Genomic DNA, 18,800 nt, shown 5'->3' with positions numbered 1-18,800 from the left:
AATACAATGTGAGTGACAGAAGCAGAGTCAGGCAGGACCGCCAGAGAGAGGGCTACCAGCTACAAGGTTCCATGAGTCGTGAGCCTCACCAGGAAAGCCTACCTTGAGAGTGGAAAGCTCTTTAGCTGGGTGGGGTTAGGTAGAGAGCTTCTGCTGTATAACCCTCCAATGAGCTTCATGGTTTACAAACACTTACCAGTAATTTTGTTTACTTCCTTAGGCTCAGGTCCCAGAAGGAGAATTATAAGTAAGCTTAGTAGGACTTCAGGAGTGACAGAAAGTGGAAGTCAGAGGACTGGCGATTTAACAATAGGCTGGTCTGGAGGGAACTCGTTGGGAAGGCGACACATGAGCAAAGACCTACAGAAGCCCTGTGCAATCCCTCCACCTGATTTCACTGCCCTGCCCTCCTACTCAGCTCCCGCTGCCACGCTAAGCTCTTCGCTCTTCCCCACAAGCTCCTGCCTCTGCACTAGTTGTGCCCTCTGCACCTGGAGAACAAAGGATGAGGCACAGTGTACAAGGTGCCGTTGGTACAACAATGAACAATCTACTACCAGAGACGAGAGATGGGACAATCACTTTGGGTTGATGTGATCAGAAAAGGTCTTAGGGAGATATTATCTTTCCAAAATGCTGTGCAGATTTTCCCCTCTTGCTGACTTTAATGTGCATACATCACGAATTCATTTTTACCTCCCATTTTGTGCTCTTGGACGCAGTAGAGTGTGGGTTCAGACTCACCTGGATTTGAATTCCAACTATGCTACTTACTGAATGTGCAACTTTGGTGAGCTGGATTTCTCTGAGCCCCAGTTTTCTCATCTGTAAAATAAAGATAATAACCCTCTTTGAAGCTTGCTGGAAGAAAAGTCAGTAACATACGAGGTCTGACAGATGATGAGAGAGGATATCACTGTTACAAGAGAAATGGATCAGATAGTGAAGGCCATTTTTTAAACTGTGCTAAGGAGCATGTATCTTATTTTATAGGTAATGGGGAACCGTTAAAATTGTTTTGCACAGAGAAGTGACATAGTATACGTTTGTTTTAGAAAGACAACGTGAGCAGCAAGTGGAGGGTACGTTTTTCAGAATTGGCTAAATGAGACCAAGCAGTATGATATGGCACTGTTGTGAGATGTGATAAATTCGGTTAAGCCTGGTAGAGATAGAAGAGGTAGATTTGATAACTGGCAATTAAAATATGTTTTCTAAACTTTATGTCTTAACATGTAGTTGATTCTCAAAATATCGGCAAAATAAATAAATTTTTCTTAATCATTTTCATTGATGGTTTGACCCAGTTTCCCAGAGTTTGGCTTTAGGTCATCCTTGGATTTATTGTTTGAGGTATATATGATTTGAGGACCAACTGCTCAAGCTACCAAGACTAGGAAAGGAGGGAAAAAAAAAATCAACTGATAAAAAGGAGTCAGAGAGTCTGGGAAAAGAAACTTAAGTAAACTTTATTTTGTGGCCCAACAGACATCGCTTTAAAAGGCACTTGTCAGCTGTTGACTTTGAAAAATAATTACATCATCTAGCTTGAAGCTTGTAGATAACCAAAATGGATAAAGAAATTATGGTTTCTTTTTAACTGGTTGCATTCTGGGCTGATCTCCTTGCAGAGCAAAGAGCAGATGGAAAGAGTGTGGAAGGATAGATCGGCACAAATCCATCACCAGTGATAGAAAAGCTCCAGGGTGCAGGCATGTTCAGTTTTGCCTGGCGGGGGGGGGGGGGCACCAGCTTTTAAATTTTTAATTATTTTTGAATAAGTAATACATTCATATAGTTTAAAATTCAAAAAGTACCAAAGGATATAGAAGGAAAATTCTTCCACCCATCCTACCCCCCAGGCACACAGTTACCTTCCTCTGATAGCAATTTCTTACTTACCCTTGCAGAGATATTTTATGTATATACAAGCAAAAGATATTCATTTTTCCCTTTTTAATACAGTTGGTAGCGCAGTAAACATACTGCTCTGTATCTTAGGGTTTTTTCTAACTATCATTGTGTTTTTGTTTTGTTTTATTTGTTGTTTTACTTAACAATATATTTTGGAGGCTATTCCATATCAATACATAAAGAATTTCATTGTTATTAAATCCGGCTGCTTGTATATCATTATATGGAAGCACCATAATTTTTGTAACTAACCACTCCCTATTAATGGACATTTAGATTACTTCTAATCTTTTGTTATTTCATGCAGTGAATAACCTTGTACATATGTCAATTAGTACATTTATTTATTTATTTTACTCATAAGGTTACCTAAGTAGTACCTAAGGTGGAATTGTTGAGTCAAAGTGTATTTGACCTTGTATTTTTGGCCAATAGTGCCAAATTGTTCTCTATAAAAGTTGTATTAATTTACATTCTCAAAAAAACATTTGCATTCTCACAGGTAGAGTATGAAGAACACTATCTTTAACTTGAGAGCAGAAAACTGTATCGTTAATTCATGTGTACCTGGAGTAAATTCAAAGGGTCTCACATCAGCTCACAGGTATTCATTCTGAAGATGTTGCTTTCTATCCAAGGTGATAAGTTTGTCTCCTAGATCAGTGGTTCTCAACTGGGGACAGTTTGGCCTCCCAGGAGACATTTGGCAATGTCTGGAGACATTTTTGATTGTCACCACTAGGAGGTGGAGGTGCTGCTAGGATCTAGTGGGTAGAGGCCAGGGATGCTGGGAAACATCCTACAGGCACAGGACAGTCACCTGTCTTTCCTGCCCCACAAAGAGTTATCTGGTCCAAAATGGTGGTAGTGTGGAGTAAGGACATCTGCCCTAGATCAATGTCTACATCCTGCTGATGGTATTAAATACATCTTTTACAAAGCTGAGGATCCCTGACTCTGAGACCTAAGGTCTGTGCCAAATAAAATAACGAGTCCTCTGTGCTTCTATAGTACATTTGGTTTTTGTTTCTTCTCCAACATTTATATTGTTTTGAAATTAATGATTTATAGGAACTGTGAGCTCCTCAAAAACATGAATGTATCTTATTTATATCTGTATCCTGAATAGCCGGCACAAAGAAAGCACTCAGCTTATTAAATGAATGAATGGATGTAACAGTACTTTCTAGTTGTCTCAGTGTGACTTAAGGGATTATTTTATTTTTCTCTCGTTTTTTTTTTTAATTAATTTATTTTTTATTTATTTATTTTTGGCTGCGTTGGGTCTTCGTTGCTGCACACTGGCTTTCTCTAGTTGTGGAGAGCAGGGGCTACTCTTCGTTGAATTATGCGGGCCTCTCATTGCTGTGGCTTCTCTTGTTGCAGAGCATGGGCTCTAGGCGCACGGGCTTTTGTGACACACGGGCTCAGTAGTTGTGGCTCGCGGGCTCTAGAGCGCAGGCTCAGTAGTTGCGGCACACGGGCTTAGTTGCTCCGTGGCATGTGGGATCTTCCTGGACCAGGGCTTGAACCGTGTCCCCTGCGTTGGCAGGAGAATTCTTAACCTCTGTGCCACCAGGGAAGCCCTATTTTATTTTTAATCAAAGGCCATTTTTTTACTCTTATTTGCTCACTTTCTCCTAATTTCAAATGTCCGGTTTTCTTTAGACTGACGCAAGTAATTTTTTCTAGCCGACAGAGGAATTGTACCAGGAAGTGTCAGCTGAATAAGAAACATGGGCCTCTCCCCTGACTTAAACTTCTGTAAACTGTGGTTTATTACCACAGCATTAGTCACTTAATTATATACTAGCTTGCTCATTTATAGCTTCTGATTGAATTTGTCTCGTCTCCTCAAATGGATTGAAATCTCCTGAAGGGCAAAAATCAAAAATTGTAAGGACCTCAATGGGGCCTAACTTAGTACTTTACAGTCTATAAAGCAGGAGAGTGACAGGTTGTTTAATTCTCTCTTTTTTGTTAATCACAACTCAGACCAAACCCAAAGAAGATCCCGACCTCAGCAAAGAAACTCTTCCTTCTCAAGAGCACCCCAGATTCTCCCAGACACTCGGGTCCTCCTTCCTTACCAACAGCAGGAGAGCCAGGCGCAGGGCCCTGAGGGATCCGTCTGCTTCCTGACTTAGCCTTCTCCCACCTCCCCACCTCGTTCCCCAGGAGAGAAGAGTCCCGACTGACCGTGCACAGCTCTCTTTTCACGTCTGTGTCCATCGCTGCACATGCTGCCACCAGACACTTTCCCAACTCAGCAGGACTAAAGGCCCCAGTGTGACTTGAGCTAAACACAGAAATCACTCGTAAGCTTTCCTCCCACTGCCCGCTAGCAGGGGTCTCCGCTTAGCGGCCCCCTCCAGGCCCACCACACCTGGGCAGGCACGGGGCCTGAAGGACAGCGGGTGGAGCCGAGGCCTTGTTTTAATGAGAAGCCCCTGGTGTGGGTGGGGAAAGGGCATCAGCGGACCAGCAAGGTCGGAGAGAACTAAGCAAGGGCAAGAATCCTTGCTTGTAAGGCTCAGTGGCGCTAAATAGATCCTGCAGAAAACTGGGATGCGGGGCAGCTTTGATCCTGAGTTTAAAATGCAAATACAAAAAAAATGCAAAAGCCGAACTTCTGGGTTTATTTCCAATAGCTTGTTGTTTAACTACCATTTAGCCCTGAGATCCTGTTGCTTTCTCTTTCCAATTAAAATAAGCTTGCAGTTGAAGACTTTCAAAGCTGAGTTGTGAGAGAAAAGGAAAACATTCAGATTTGAATATCTGTCAGGCAAACCGAGTAAATGATAAGAGACAGCTTGATGAGGGAAGGTAAAGAAATAGCAAAACTTAAATATTTGAATCATCTCTTCCCTAGAAGAGTTCAAGTTTAAAAAATACCGATTTCAAGGCCTTTTTAAAACAGCAACTTTGATATCTAACTATGAATTATCTCCACAGGTGAGGAAAGTGGAGCTATTGAGGGGTTAATTTTTGAAGGTTACTAAAACCTGAGTCGACTTTGCTGAGAAAGAACCCAAAAGGTCACATTTCCCACATGATCTAAAAAGAATAGAGCTCATTATTGTGTTTATTTTCAAGGTAGCTAAAACTTTCCTCTTCAAATGATAGTCTTTGGGCAAGGGTTTGGGAGAACATATAGTAAACTTATTTAAGTGTTAGAACGTTTAATTTGGACTCTCTAGAAAGAGATTGCATAGTTTCTACCTTCTTAGGTAAATGATGCCAAAATAATAATTTTTAAGTAATAATAATTCCCGATTGTGTATCTGTTATTTTCCGAGAACCATGCAGAGTATTTAACTTATTTAAGCTCTATAACAACTCTTTGAGGCAGGTAAATTCCATTTTGTGACATTTTCCAATGCCTTAGACAAAAGGATACTAACGTGCAGCCTTGGAAAGGTTTCCAGACGTGAACCTCCTAAAATTATCTGCAAACATGTATGTGTGTGGGCACATGTGCGTTTCTCTCGAGAGTCCATGGTTTTCGTCAGCTTCTCAGAAAACTCTGTGGCCCTTAAAACATCCAAATTGGATTAATCATTATGAAGATCAGGAACTCCTGTGTTGCCTAGTCTACCTCTATTAGCTTGAACAAGTAAATGGTTTCAAGGCTATGTTTTCTGAGTTTTCTCCTGTTTCCCTCATTGATGACACTTCTTGCCCAGGTCCCTGAGTTTGCCTCCCAAAAACATGCCCGTCTCTCCCCTGTGTCAAATTGGTTAACAACGTGGACTCTGGAGCCAGATGGTCTGGATTTAAATCTGGTCTCTCCCACTTACTGCTTGCATGACTTTGCCTCAGTTTCCAGCTCTGCAAGGTGGAACTCAGAGTAGGACCATGCCCCTAAAGTTGTTCTGAGGGTTAAATAAGTTCATGTAAAGAACAGTGTTTGGAATATAGAAAGCAGTAAGTGCTTGCTGTACTGTGTGTGCTTCTAATCTGTTGTGAATTTAGAAGCCGTCTGTTCAAATCATATTGGACGAAAAGGGAGGATATATTTGGGGTCTTCATGCTTCTTAAGGCCCTTTTTACTTCTCGGTTTTTGTCCAGCCCTGCTTACCATGGAATTCAGTGAGATAACAAGCCAGGTATTTGTTTTTCTAAAACACTGTGGAACAAAAGAAGAACTGAATAGGGAAGGGACGCAGTGTGTTTCTCACAAGCCTTTATTAAAGTAGCCATTGTAACAAAGTCCACGGCACTGTTGTTGGCACTAAGCAAAGCAGCCGCCTGTCTCTTCAGCCCTTCTGATTTGCTTTAGATGCAGTTCGAAGGGAAGAACCAATTTTTTCAGCTGGTATCTTTGAAGAGTGCATTTGAGGCAGCTATTAGCGTGAGGGTATGATTTTTTTTAAAGAAAGAAGAAGCAACTGCTTTTCCCAGCCTGTGGGTGTTTCCTGGGATTGAATCACCCCCCCTTAAAACTAAACTGGCAGGATCTGCTGGGTTCAGAATGCAAATGATCCAGGCAAACGTTCCCAATTAAAGGAGGCAAATAAAATTGGATTAAATAGGATACCAGATGACATTTTTTTCTTTATCCTTTTCTTGAGGATTAATAGTCTCTTAGGTTTCACCTCACTCTTCTCTAAGGGTCTTTGTACCATCCATCTGAAGGCTGCTGTCCGATGGGTGGAGACGGGGATACCAAGGTCCCTGTAACACTTTCCTAAAGTCACTAAAGAGATTTGATGACATCCTGGAGCCCTCGTTCTAGCAGTGCAGCCGTTGTGAAGTGGGCGGAGGTAATTGCTGCCCACTGGATTATCACCATGACCTGCAGGGTATCAGCATCTTGCTGGTCCGGAACTGCCGAGCCTCTCTCCATTCTTTCTGTCTAATGCTCTTCCCACCGGAGCAGCTTTGGAGCAAGTCACAAAGGGCTGGGATTCCCCGCTACCTGTCTTATTAAGCAAGCGTGTCTGTTATGAAAATAGGCAGCGTGGCAGCGTAGTGGAACCTACTGTTTTCAGAATGAGCAGAGGTGGTGTCAGCTTTCAACAAGCCGGGCTTTTCATAAAGTGACCAGTTATGAATGCCACTGTCGTCGGTGTTAGTACCATCCAGGCTGCTGCTAAGTTGCAAACGACTTACAAAAAGAAGTTTCCCTCTCCTTTGAAGATAGATGGATGATAGATGATAGATAGACAGATAGATAGATAGATAGATAGATAGATAGATAGATAGATAGATAGATAGATAGATAGATAGATGACAGATAGATAGATACACATTTTTTTCTTTCCATTTTCTTTCCAGAGTTACAGATAATAAGGCAGCACATAGAAGGGGCCCAGGCATGACCATTCATTAGAATTCAGTTGAACTGGAATTAGATGTATTCAGCCTTGAGTAGGTGGCTTAATCTCTGAACCTCAGTTTCCTTCCCTGTAAAAAGTCGTTCATGTGTACCCTGCAGGCTGGCTGCATTGCTGGAACAAGGCTTTAAATCTTGGCTCACAATTTTAAAGGCAAAAGCGCCAAAGGGACCTGCTGTCAAGAATCCAGTTCCCGTCAGACTTAAAGACAAACTCACTTCGAGATACCAGTAGCTTCTGTGGGATCCATGCCCAGTTCAGAAAGAAGTCATGATGCTTCAGAGAGTCTTATAAGAAATTCCCTATTTGCTGATGCTGATGAGAAGACAAGGACTCCTTCCTTTGGCAAACTTGAGTCACTCTCCTCTGAGCCCGCTTCTTAATTAAGCCTCAGCCTTGGGCTTCCCCGTCTGCCCTTCCAGAGTCCAGTGTTAGCAAGAATCCTGCTAAGCCGGTGTAGAGAGAATACTCCCACCCGTGGTATCTGATCATTCTCAATATCCAATCAAATTCCTCCTCCTTCACCATCCCCCAGGTGACAGCTGATCACCTGACCTGCCTTCTGCAATAATCCCCCTATCCTTGATGCCTCTTCTTAATCATTTTCCATCCACTGACAAACCTCCCCAACACAAACCTACCCCTTGGTTATAAATCCCCACACATTCTTGTGTACGTATTTGGAGTTGAGCTCAATCTTTCTGAACCTTCCTTATCATTTTAACAAGTATAAGAATAATTTTTTCTTTTAACAGAGATCAAAGCTTAAATATGAGGTTTTTTAAAGAGGCTAACACAGTGCCAAACTGTCCTCAGAGGACTGAAAATTAGGTTGGGAAGTCTACTGTGTCAGTGCGCTTACAACAAAGCTCTCAAACTGAGCTGCCCATTGGAGCCGGGGTAAGTTATGTAAAGGAGTGAAGCAGGCTAGGTGAGGAATGGGCAGTCTGGAGTCGGGCGCGTCCCTGCACTCTAGAGGGACCGCCCTTATCTGCGCCACCTAGTGTTGCTACCTGGAAATGCATACCTTCTGAGTGTTTTTTTTTTAAGAGAAGCAAGAAGAGAGAAATCTGGATTTTTATGAAAGATCAATTCAATGGACAAAGAAAGAAAAGAAAGGGAAGGAAAGAGGAAAAGAGCAAGGAGAGAGAGGGGAAGAGGAGGGGGAGGGAAGGGAAGGGAAAATCACACAGAACACACACACAGACCTGCAGAAGGAATTTATTCAGTCTGTGGATCACCTGTTTGCAACCTCATTTTTAGGTGTTATTAAATCTTATCACAGTGGACTCCCATTGCTTTTAAAGACTTTTACTCCTCGCTCTAAACCACCAAGTAATTACATTTTTTAAATGATCTATTTGTCCAACCTATTAGAGACTATAGATTTCTGCTGTTTGGCTGGAGAGGAGAGGGGCAGATGACGGAGGGCTGCTTCTTGAGCTTAAGCAGTCTTTCCGGGGCTCCTGGAGGTGCTGTGACAATTACAATAGCAGATATGTTTTGAGTAGTGTTGATTTCCTATCTACCCTTGAATCAAGAGATTTCGAATTACAGGTGATAGCCAAGCAATCTGGGCTTTTCTTCTAGATTCTTTTTTTTTTTTAATAAATTTATTTATTATTTATTTTTGGCTGCGTTGGGTCTTTGTTGCTGCGCACGGGCTTTCTCTAGTTGCAGCGAGCGGGGGCCACTCTTCGTTGTGGTGCGCGGGCTTCTCATTGCGGTGCCTTCTCGTTGCAGAGCACGGGCTCTAGGTGCGCGGGCTTCAGTAGTTGTGGCTCACGGGCTCTAGAGCACAGGCTCAGTAGTTGTGGCGCACAGGCTGTTGTTCCGCGGCATGTGGGATCTTCCCGGACCAGGGCTTGAACCCGTGTCCCCTGCATTGGCAGGCGGATTCTTAACCACTGCACCATCAGGGAAGTCCCTCTTCTTGATTCTTGAATTGATGGATAATTTAGCCACTATTAACAAAGCAAATAAAAGAAAACATCCTTTCAAAAATAAACCAGTACAATCAGCTCTCTGTGGGAAATGGGGGTAAACTCAGTGACTTCTGAGAGTTTAATGAAGTCCCTCATCTTTTCTAAGTCTTTCAACTTTCAGTTGCTGAACTCTGAGGTGCTCGTATTTTACAGTCCTCTTTGGCAAGCCAGGCTTCTTGGCTCCAGCCGAATAACACAGGAGATGTTCTGTCCTCCCGGGTTTATTAGACCTTCCAGCTTTTTGTAGCAGGTGGCCAATGTACTTGTTTTTAATTGTCTAAACCTGGATTACAGATACATAAAATCTCAAAGATACAACCATGTTCTTATTTCTAAAAATAGCACTCTTTTAAATTGTGTTTTCATTAATATTTCATGCCATGGGTTAAATTTTTTTATTATTTCGAAGTTTGGCAGGGCTGAATAATGGCCATTTTGGAGGGAAATGGAATCAATTAACACCTTTTTGTGCGCAAGACCCTGCACTGTGTCCTGTGGAGTGAACAGAAAAGAATCAATAAGCTAGTTCCCTTACCTCCTGAGACTTGAAGGACTTTGGGAGAAATGAGGCATTTATACAAGTAACAGCGGTACAAAAACAGTACATAAAAAGCACAATACAAAGGACGCAGATGACCATAGCTGTAGGATTTTGAAAAGAGAGAGAGACTATGGGCTTTAAGTGGGGCTTTGAAGAATGGGTAGGCTTTCTGAGGATAAGGGGCTCAGAGAGAGGACTAAAGGTACAATAAAGACAGGTGCAAAGGAGGGAGAGGAAAGATGGGCTTGCGCCACAACAAGTGATTGCAATAGAAAACTCCAGAAAGGAAGAAATGGAATATAAACCTGGGGACATGGTTTGAATGAGCAGAAAGCTGTCAAGACCAAGAATATTTAACCCATTAATATGAATAATGAAGTTAGAAGGAAGAGCTGCTTTGGGGAAGAAGATAAGTGGGATTAATTGTTAGATGTCATATGATAGATCAGCCAAATAACATTGAACCAAAATATAAAATTATTTATTTTCAAAATCTGGGCCCAACCAGATTTGCCTTTGCCTTGCTTTGACCCTAAAGCTGAAGTTAAGATTGTGCTGTTTGATTTATTATCCAACACATGCAAAACAGTAGGATCTTTGATTTTTGGATCTGGAGGAGTCCTTAGAAATCACATAATTCATTTCACCGATGAGTTAATTTGGGGTGCAGAAAGATTAAGTGATTCCCATGAGGTCACAGAACCTATGAGTGATAGAGGTAATATTAAAACAGTCATCTACTAATTTCTGAACCATTGCTGGAGTCTGGTTTTCCTTTCTAAAAAATGTTTATGCATAAACACACATGAATAAATTTTCATAAATACTTTAAAAAATTCAGATATACTTTTTAAAATATACTTTTAAAATCCAGAATACTTTTGGATACCTCCATCTCTTTTTCCCTGTTTCCAAAGTCATCACACTCCCTCCATTTACCACCTAATATGTCTCATTCTGTATATTTTTAGAATTTATGTAATCATACACAAACATATCTGTACACACCCACATAACACAAACATATGTAGTGTTTTAGGTCATTGTTTTACAGAAATGAAAACATATATATTCTTTTCTGTACCTTGCTTTTCTCATTCAACCATACCTTGGGGAAATTTCTCCCAAGTGAAAAGTTATAGTCTAATTAACTGTTTATTTTAATGGTTGTATAATGCTCTACCATAGAACTTTGTCATGATTTAGTCTGCCTTTCCACCTAATCAAGGAGATCAGTTTATTCTGAATTTTTTGTCTCTACAAATAGTACTTCAGTAAACATACTTGTATGTATAGCTACATATGCTGGTATTTTATTTCTATGGATAGGATCACTGGGTCAAGGACGTGTGTATTTTTAGTTTTAAAAGCTAAACTGCTTCCCTAAGAAAGCTGCAACAATACACATTTGCACATACAATTAATGAAAATACTTCCCTTCACTCTATCTCCCCAGGCCATGGTGTTATAACATTTTTTTTTAAGTTTTTGCAAGTGCAATTGGTGTAGAGTAAAATCTCATTGTTACTTTATTTGCATTTCTTTGAGTACAAATGAATTTGATCATCTTTTCATAAGATTGTTGGCTATTGGATTTCCTATCTTGCAAGCTGTTCCTTCATATTCTTTATCCATTTTTCCAGTGGATTATTTTGTCTCCTTGTACGTTTTTAAGAGCTTCTGCTATACTACAGATATTTTTGCCTGTCCTCTAGGGTTGCAAACATTTTTAAACCTATCGTATCTGTTCGTCATCTTTTGCCATGCGAAAGTTTTGTCATTTTTTTAAGTCACCTATGCTGATGTTTTCTCTCATAGTTTTTGTATTTTCTGCCTTGCCAAAAGAAGCCTACCTACCCTGCCCCTAGATTATATTTATGATCCTACATTTTCTTAACAGGATTATTTATTTAATTAATTATTTTCTATTTTAACCTTTAATCTCTCTAAGTCCATCTAAGATTTATTTTTGGAATTGGTGTAAGATAAAGATCTAGTTTTCTTTTCTTCTGGTTGAATAGTTTGCCAGCCCCTTATATTAAATAACCCATCCTTTTGTCACCAAATTGAAATGCCTTTTTTGTCATATATTAAATCCTCATTTATATCTGTATCTATTTCTAGATATTCTATTCCACATATCTGTTTAGCCCTATTTCAATACTTATTCATTTGATTACAGTAGCTTTATAGGATTTTCTGATATCTGGTAAATCGGATTACTCAAGTGAGGTAATTATCAAGTGCGTAGGTAAATACGTTAAAAACCTATTTGCTAGACAGCAATGGGATGCAAGCAGAAACTAATATATCAAAATAATACCTGTATAATTAAAATAAGTTTTCCAGAATCTTTCTTCCCAAGATCTATATTTATATCAACAGATATGGGAAGAAAAGTTTTCATGGGCTTATGAGTTCTTATACAAGTGACAATTTGGTGTAGTTTCAATCCGCAAATACTGTACTGTATTAATGGTGCTGTTTCCTTGATTCACAGATTGGTCCTTCAGAGGAACCATCTCTGATTGCATCTTCACTCTGAGCTACGACTGCTTCCCAGTGGGAGCACTGCTGCGGGGAGAGCTCTGAGATTTTCCCGAAGAGAAATTCCATGGGGACTGTACCTGACCCTCTGAGATCGGCTAAAACTTCCCTGATTGCAGCTTCTGGAAAAGAAGACGACCTAGGAGAGGTTCAGGCTGCTTCACCTCGGCCTCAACCAGCCCTCCTGGGTAGGAACACCAATGGCCTTTCTGGCACTCCTGCAGAGCCAGACCTCAGTCCCAGGACAGCTGCTGAGGCCCTGATGCAGGCCACTGAGCATGAGACCACCCAGCCAGCCATGTCGTCTGCTGGCATTGTCAGTGAGGTGGGGAAAGCATCTCCCATGCTCAACTCTCCTGGCAATACCCAGCTGCCAGGGAGCGGGGAGCCCGCAGCACCAGCCCCACGTTCTGCAGCAGGAAAGGATCTGATACACGTGACATTTACCGTGCCAGCCAATCAACACGCCCACCCGGCCATCCCAGGGGACCAGCCCAACTCCAGCCTCCCATCAGGACCTGAAGACACCCTGGTGGAATCACAGAGAACTGCGGATGGAGAGCAAGCTGAGAAGTCAGGTTGTCCGGTGGCAGGGATCTGTGGCAAAGATCAGGTGCCCCCTTGTTTTCCTTCTCAGGAAACAATCCAGGGAAGCGTGCAACCTGCAGATACAGCAGCCAAGGCGTTCAGTCCTGCCCCCGCTCCCGTAGGTGGACCTGAAGGGGAAAGGCGGCAAGCCGTTTGCGATTCCCAGACGGGGTCCTGTGAACCTCCAGCCAGAGAAGTTAGATGTTCGGAGAACAAACCACCCTCTCCCACGACCTCAGACCCCCAGGCCGTGACTTCGGTGGCACCTCAGCCATCCCGCCTCCCTAGCGGAGGGTCCATGTTTCCTCCGGATCCGGAGAAGATGCTGCAGCCAGCCCAGCCTCAGGGGTCAAGGTTCAGAGAAGTGAGTACAATGACCAACCGAGCTGAAAGTGAGATCAAGCAAGCTCCGCCCAGGGCTCAGCAAGACGCTGAGGTGCAGGCGGTGGCGAGTGTCGAGAGCAGGTCCGTGTCCACCAGCCCCAGCATTCTCACTGCGTTCTTAAAGGAAACCCCCGCTGCAGAGCAGTTCCAACAAGAGCAGCTGCGTGTCGTCTGCCGCGGCAGTGGCCGCCTAAGCCGCACATTGGAGCTGTCTGCAAGCACCCCAGCCCCCCGGGAGGCGGGTCGGTGCCTTGGCACCACGCCAGAGGTGCACATCCAGCCAGCTGCAGCTGTTTCTGCAGCTTTCCGGGGGGAAGGTACATCAGTGAGCCTACCGGCTGAGGTCCTTAGAAGCTCATCAATCGATGTGGCATCCAGTAATGCTCAGGCTACATGTAAAGAAGATGGGAGGTCAGCAGGGATGACCCAGGTGGGGCAAGAGCCCGCCTCTAGACAGCTTTGGGGTACTAATTCTACCTCCCTGAAAGCTAGCCTCGGTGACCAGGTTTCTATCAGTGCAGGATGTCAAGCTGAAACAAGTCACGGATTAGGGAAATTTGAAACGAAGCCATCTGAGTTTGCAGCGGAAACCACCAATGGCCACACACCAGACCCAGACTGGAAACTCTCCAACTCTTGTGGCCCTGCCAGCAGAGCTGACCAGTCCGGGAACTTGGATCTCACGAATCAAGGGGACGCAAGAGAGAAGAAGCTTGCATCTCCTCAGATAGTAAGAGAACAAGGATCTCCTGGCATCGATATCCTGGACCCGAGGGCAAGGGCAGAGGCCAAAAGCGTACTGCTCAATCCTAAATCTCCAGAAAGTAGAGGCACCGCCCCAGCGGCGAGTCCTACACCCTCCCCAGTTAGAAGGAGCCAGGAGGGCAGCGTGGAAGAAAACAGACAGCCCAAGACAGCTACCAGCCTAAGCCTGCCGTCTGACTCGATGGGGGACTCCAGTCCCGGTTCTGGCAAGAGAACCCCTTCTCGCTCCGTCAAAGCCAGTCCCCGCCGGGCCAGCCGGGTCAGTGAGTTCCTCAAGGAGCAGAAGTTAAACGTGACGGCAGCTGCCGCCCAGGTGGGACTCACTCCGGGAGAGAAGAAGAAGCACCTGGGTGCTGACTCCAGGCTGCAGTTGAAACAGTCCAGGCGTGTCCGGGACGTGGTGTGGGACGAGCAGGGCATGACCTGGGAGGTGTACGGCGCTTCCCTGGACCCAGAGTCCCTGGGCGTCGCCATCCAGAACCATTTACAGCGACAAATCAGGGAACACGAGAAATTAATCAAAGGTCAAAACAGCCAGAGCCGGAGATCCATCTCCTCGGATACTTCTTCAAATAAAAAGCTCAAAGGCCGGCAGCCCAGTGTTCTGCAGACCATGTTGCAGAACTTTCGACGGCCCAACTGCTGCGTTCGTCCCGCTCCTTCTTCTGTGTTAGATTGAAAAGGAACATGTACGGGAGCCCTTGTATACTTTTACGGTCTTCATAGATATCCCTCTGTCTATGTCAAAGCTTACTTAGTGTTTTCTGAGAGACCAGGAAGAGAAAGCATTAACTTGAGGAAACTGCTATTAAGGATCGTGGCGTCCTTTGATTGGGGGTCCATAAATAATACATCATTTCAGTTTGAAAGAAAGAAAAGAAGCAAGCTTCACTGACGGTTTACGACCTTAATTAAGAGGAAATAACATTCAGTGGGTTTTTTAATATGATGTTGCTTATAGAATAACATGATCATTACACGTGTCATTTTGTATTACTCACTCAATTTATCACACTGTGGTATTTGCATTAAAATCCCTGCTTTATATTAAAAATAGCAAAAACACTCTTAGCAAAAACACGGTTATACTTTCTAGTCCATTGCAATAAGAATGCTGATACCACACAAAATTCAAGTAGGTGATGAGAAGTATCATGTAAAAAATGGAAACAAATTTGACTCATTCCTCGGCCAGAAGATAATAAATAAAAGCATTTAAATGCATAAAATGCCAAATATGAAGTAATATTTGTAAACATCTGCAGATAACCCTTTTTATGAACCTTGTTATACCCGTTAATAAACGTAAGAAAGTCATATTAGGAAAAAAATTAGCACAGCATTTGACTATGAATACCGCCCACATAAAACATGAATCTATGTATACACATTTTCCTGCACTGAAGGAAAGGGTCATCTCTGTGATTGTAACTAGATTAAATTCATATTTCCTTACCCTAGAGGAAGTACGTGTGACTGAATTCTTGAAGAGAGTCCTCAAATTATTGATAATACTAAATTTTATGTTGTTCAGGTGTTCTCCGATGACATTCTACTGAGAAAGTTATGGTTCTGGTAAGGAATTATAAATAGCCAATTACCAAACACTTTTTTCTGTGTTGAAAAAAAGAAAGCCTCCTGAGTAACAAAAACAAGAGGTTTAACTGAGACTCCTATAAACAGGATTCATTTTTTTGTTTTGTTTTGATTTGGTTCAGTAGCTTCTCATAGAAAATGTAGTCAAATAGAAATGAACTCACTTACTGTTTTTGTATTTAGACTAATATCGTCTAATTACTTAAGTCTAATCTGTGGTAAAAAGGTAACCTCTGCAAGCCTCTTGATTTTAAGAGAAATACCATCATATCTCATCCTTCAAACCCAAAAAAAGAAGCCGCCTGTACAAAAACATGGTTTGAGCTTTGGGTGGGCTTGGTCCTTGAGAACACAGGCACCTGTTTGAGCTGAGCCCTCACCCGTCTCCATAGGGGAGCGTGTCCCTGGGGTCCCTGAGTGCTGTGCAGGGCACTCACTGGGCTGGGGTGACCAACAGTGGCTTGAGTCAGGGTAGTGAGGAAGAGGGGAGTGAGCGAGGGTCCTTGAAAGGCTTCCCCTCCTGGACTTGCAGGGAGGTTGCTGGTTTCCACCTTGCTTTTAGAAAATCACTGTTAGAGGTTGGAGGGGCATTGGCTGCCTTCTCTAAAGCACTGCCCTTGATGAGCCAGAAAAGATTGTCTGGCCGTGTATTCTCTCTCCAGAGATTCATAAATGCCATTTGTGCGGTAAATGCACAGTTTCTGTTTTGGCGCTTTTTTTTTTTTTTTAATTCTCTTTTGAAGATTCTGAATATATGGGGGTGCGGGGATCTCATACGTAAACTTTAACACCACAAGCTACACTGGACATAACCTAAATTAGTAAATAGCCATTGATTCCTTTCAAAGCCATTGGACTGTCGATGAAGCCTGTATCAGTAGACCAGTCACAGCATTCTCAGAGCCGGAGAATGGCAATTAGAGTTGTTAGACTTGAAACTTACAATGAATTTTTTAATAGAGCACATGTTTCAGTTTCTTACCAATTGGCCTCTAGTAAGAAAGCTATCTAAAGTAGAAATTACCATCAAATTAGCCGTCAAATTATTATTAGTGAATTGAGTCTAAAACTCTCTTTTGACCTTAAATACCCATGTGTCGTAGTGTTCATGTCACTTCTGTAGAAGATGCCTTTGCCAGTATGTAACCTCCCTCCTCTCTCGCTCACTGACTGTCTCCCTCACACGTGCTGTGTACACATGGAGAACACCTTCTGTACACAGTGGCAGCTGTCAGCAGTACCCATTCCAGACGGGCGGGCCCCAGGTCACCCTCTGCTCTGAACTGGCTGGAACAGGCTGTTCCCTGCATTAAAATAGGAGGAGGAAAGGAAGAATTCAGCATCTGGTAATAATATTTGTTTTCATGAGTTTGGAGTAACCACATGATTTATAAATAGTAAAAGGAAACAGAGACCGAAGAGAGCTGTAGGCATTTGTCACACATTAAAAATAAATTAATAAAATATAATAAATTAAAACTGAATTTGGTGTTGTAGATATGCCCCTCAAATTAAAGCTTAATGTGTGATGGAGTCACTTTAGCTGACTTTCTTTGGGACTGAAACTAACCTTTACTTCTTAATCTTTCATTTTTTATTTTCGATCTTTACCACACTCTAAAGACTGTCACAAAATGTTATAAAAGCTTTCTTCTCGCTTGCTGAATCTTATAGAAGGAACAGCTTTGGAAAACAAGTCACAGAAGTAGCTCGTTCAGTGAACAGGAGCCTGTTTTAAGACCGCAGTGTTTCTGCATTATGATCCCCCAAGGACCCTCAGGACAAAACCTTGATTTGAAAATGTTCTTTCACTTCGATCTGTGACACAGCATACACATTCAGGACATCATTTGTGGTTCCTTAGGTTCATTCAACAAATGAAGTTTCAAAATAATTTTCATGGCAGACTTTTTGAACTTGTTCTTCTTTTCCTTACCTGCATGATACACATCGGGTTGAAAGCTGTTTTTCTCCTTAATTTCTTTTAGTTATGTTTTGGTCCTTTTTAATGCATTTTAGTTGTTGAAATAAATGGAGGAGATATTTTATTAAGTAAATAAGTATAAGATATTTTTTAAACCAGTAGCAAAAGAGAGATGAGTTCAAACATCTAAATGTTTAAAATGTGAAGATGCTTACCCAGCGAATATTAGGATTTTTAATTTAAATATTGATTTTTCTATCTTTCTGACTATACGAAAAATGGGATCGCTTCAACTGTCATATCTATTTATCTTCCGTGCTTTTCTAATTATGTCTTTCTGGATTATTACCCTTGATGCCGCAGACCAACTACTTTATGTACAGTAAAATCCTAATTAAGCTTTGTGTTTTGGATCAGTGGTATAAGTTAAACATTTTGTTAGGTCAAGGTTAACCAGAAACCTTTTTATTTGCATCCAAAATTTATAAAAATATTTATAAAAAATATTACTGTGTTTTCCTACCTTGACAAGTCAGCTATATTGACTACAATTTGATTTTTGATGACGTTTAATCTTTAGAGTTGTCTAATATTTATTATTTTGGATACCATTGTTCTCCACGTTATAGGTTAAATATCATAATTGAAGTAAATTGGACCAAATATGCATGTGTAACATATACCTAGAGGTTGAATTTTGGAACCAAATTCTTAATAAGAGCTTATCTTAAAGTAGACAGCAGAAGAGGAAAACAGCTTTGGGTTGCATTTCAGAGTATTAAGGTTTTATAGTTCCTAGCTTATTCTAATGTTCTTCCTCTCATCTCTAGGAGTTCCTATCATTTGGGGAATACCTGTATATATACCACATGAAGACTAGAATACGATGTGACTTTAAAATTTGTTTACAGAGGACATATATGAGTATGCTGTTAATGTAAATTGTTTGGCTCTGTTGTATCCACTTCGTTACTGTTTTGCTGCCAACATGTGAGAAATTGTCTTCTCTTCCTCCTACATATTGTGCAAGTGTTAAAAAATTTGTCCATTTCTAGTACCACATAATTTACCACATCCCTCGTCTACTTTTGAAGAATCAGTATAAAGAAAAACAATACATTAGGGTAAGGTTTGCATATATGTATATGTGTTTTTACTGAAAATTGGGCACTTGTAGCCTTGTGTAGGCCTCTACCTGTCTGACTTACTAATCATCT

General features: G+C 41.8%; 1 protein-coding gene across 2 annotated transcripts in view; it reads left to right on the top strand.

The window, feature by feature from the left end:
- GPRIN3 (GPRIN family member 3) overlaps window positions 1-17,644 on the top strand; it is a 68,055-nt gene extending 50,411 nt beyond the window's left edge. For both annotated transcript variants that reach the window (XM_068542453.1, XM_068542452.1), the window contains exon 2: window positions 12,280-17,644. In XM_068542453.1, coding sequence (XP_068398554.1) covers window positions 12,394-14,742 — 2,349 coding nt within the window. In that variant the 5' untranslated portion in view covers window positions 12,280-12,393 and the 3' untranslated portion in view covers window positions 14,743-17,644. The remainder of the gene's footprint in view (window positions 1-12,279) is intronic.
- The last annotated feature ends 1,156 nt before the right edge of the window (window positions 17,645-18,800 follow it).

Source organism: Eschrichtius robustus, chromosome 4 (genome assembly GCF_028021215.1).
Source record: "Eschrichtius robustus isolate mEscRob2 chromosome 4, mEscRob2.pri, whole genome shotgun sequence".
In the NCBI taxonomy this organism is placed as follows: domain Eukaryota; kingdom Metazoa; phylum Chordata; class Mammalia; order Artiodactyla; family Eschrichtiidae; genus Eschrichtius; species Eschrichtius robustus.
Note: the sequence above shows the minus strand (reverse complement) of the source record. Positions and strands in the feature narration are given on the sequence as shown.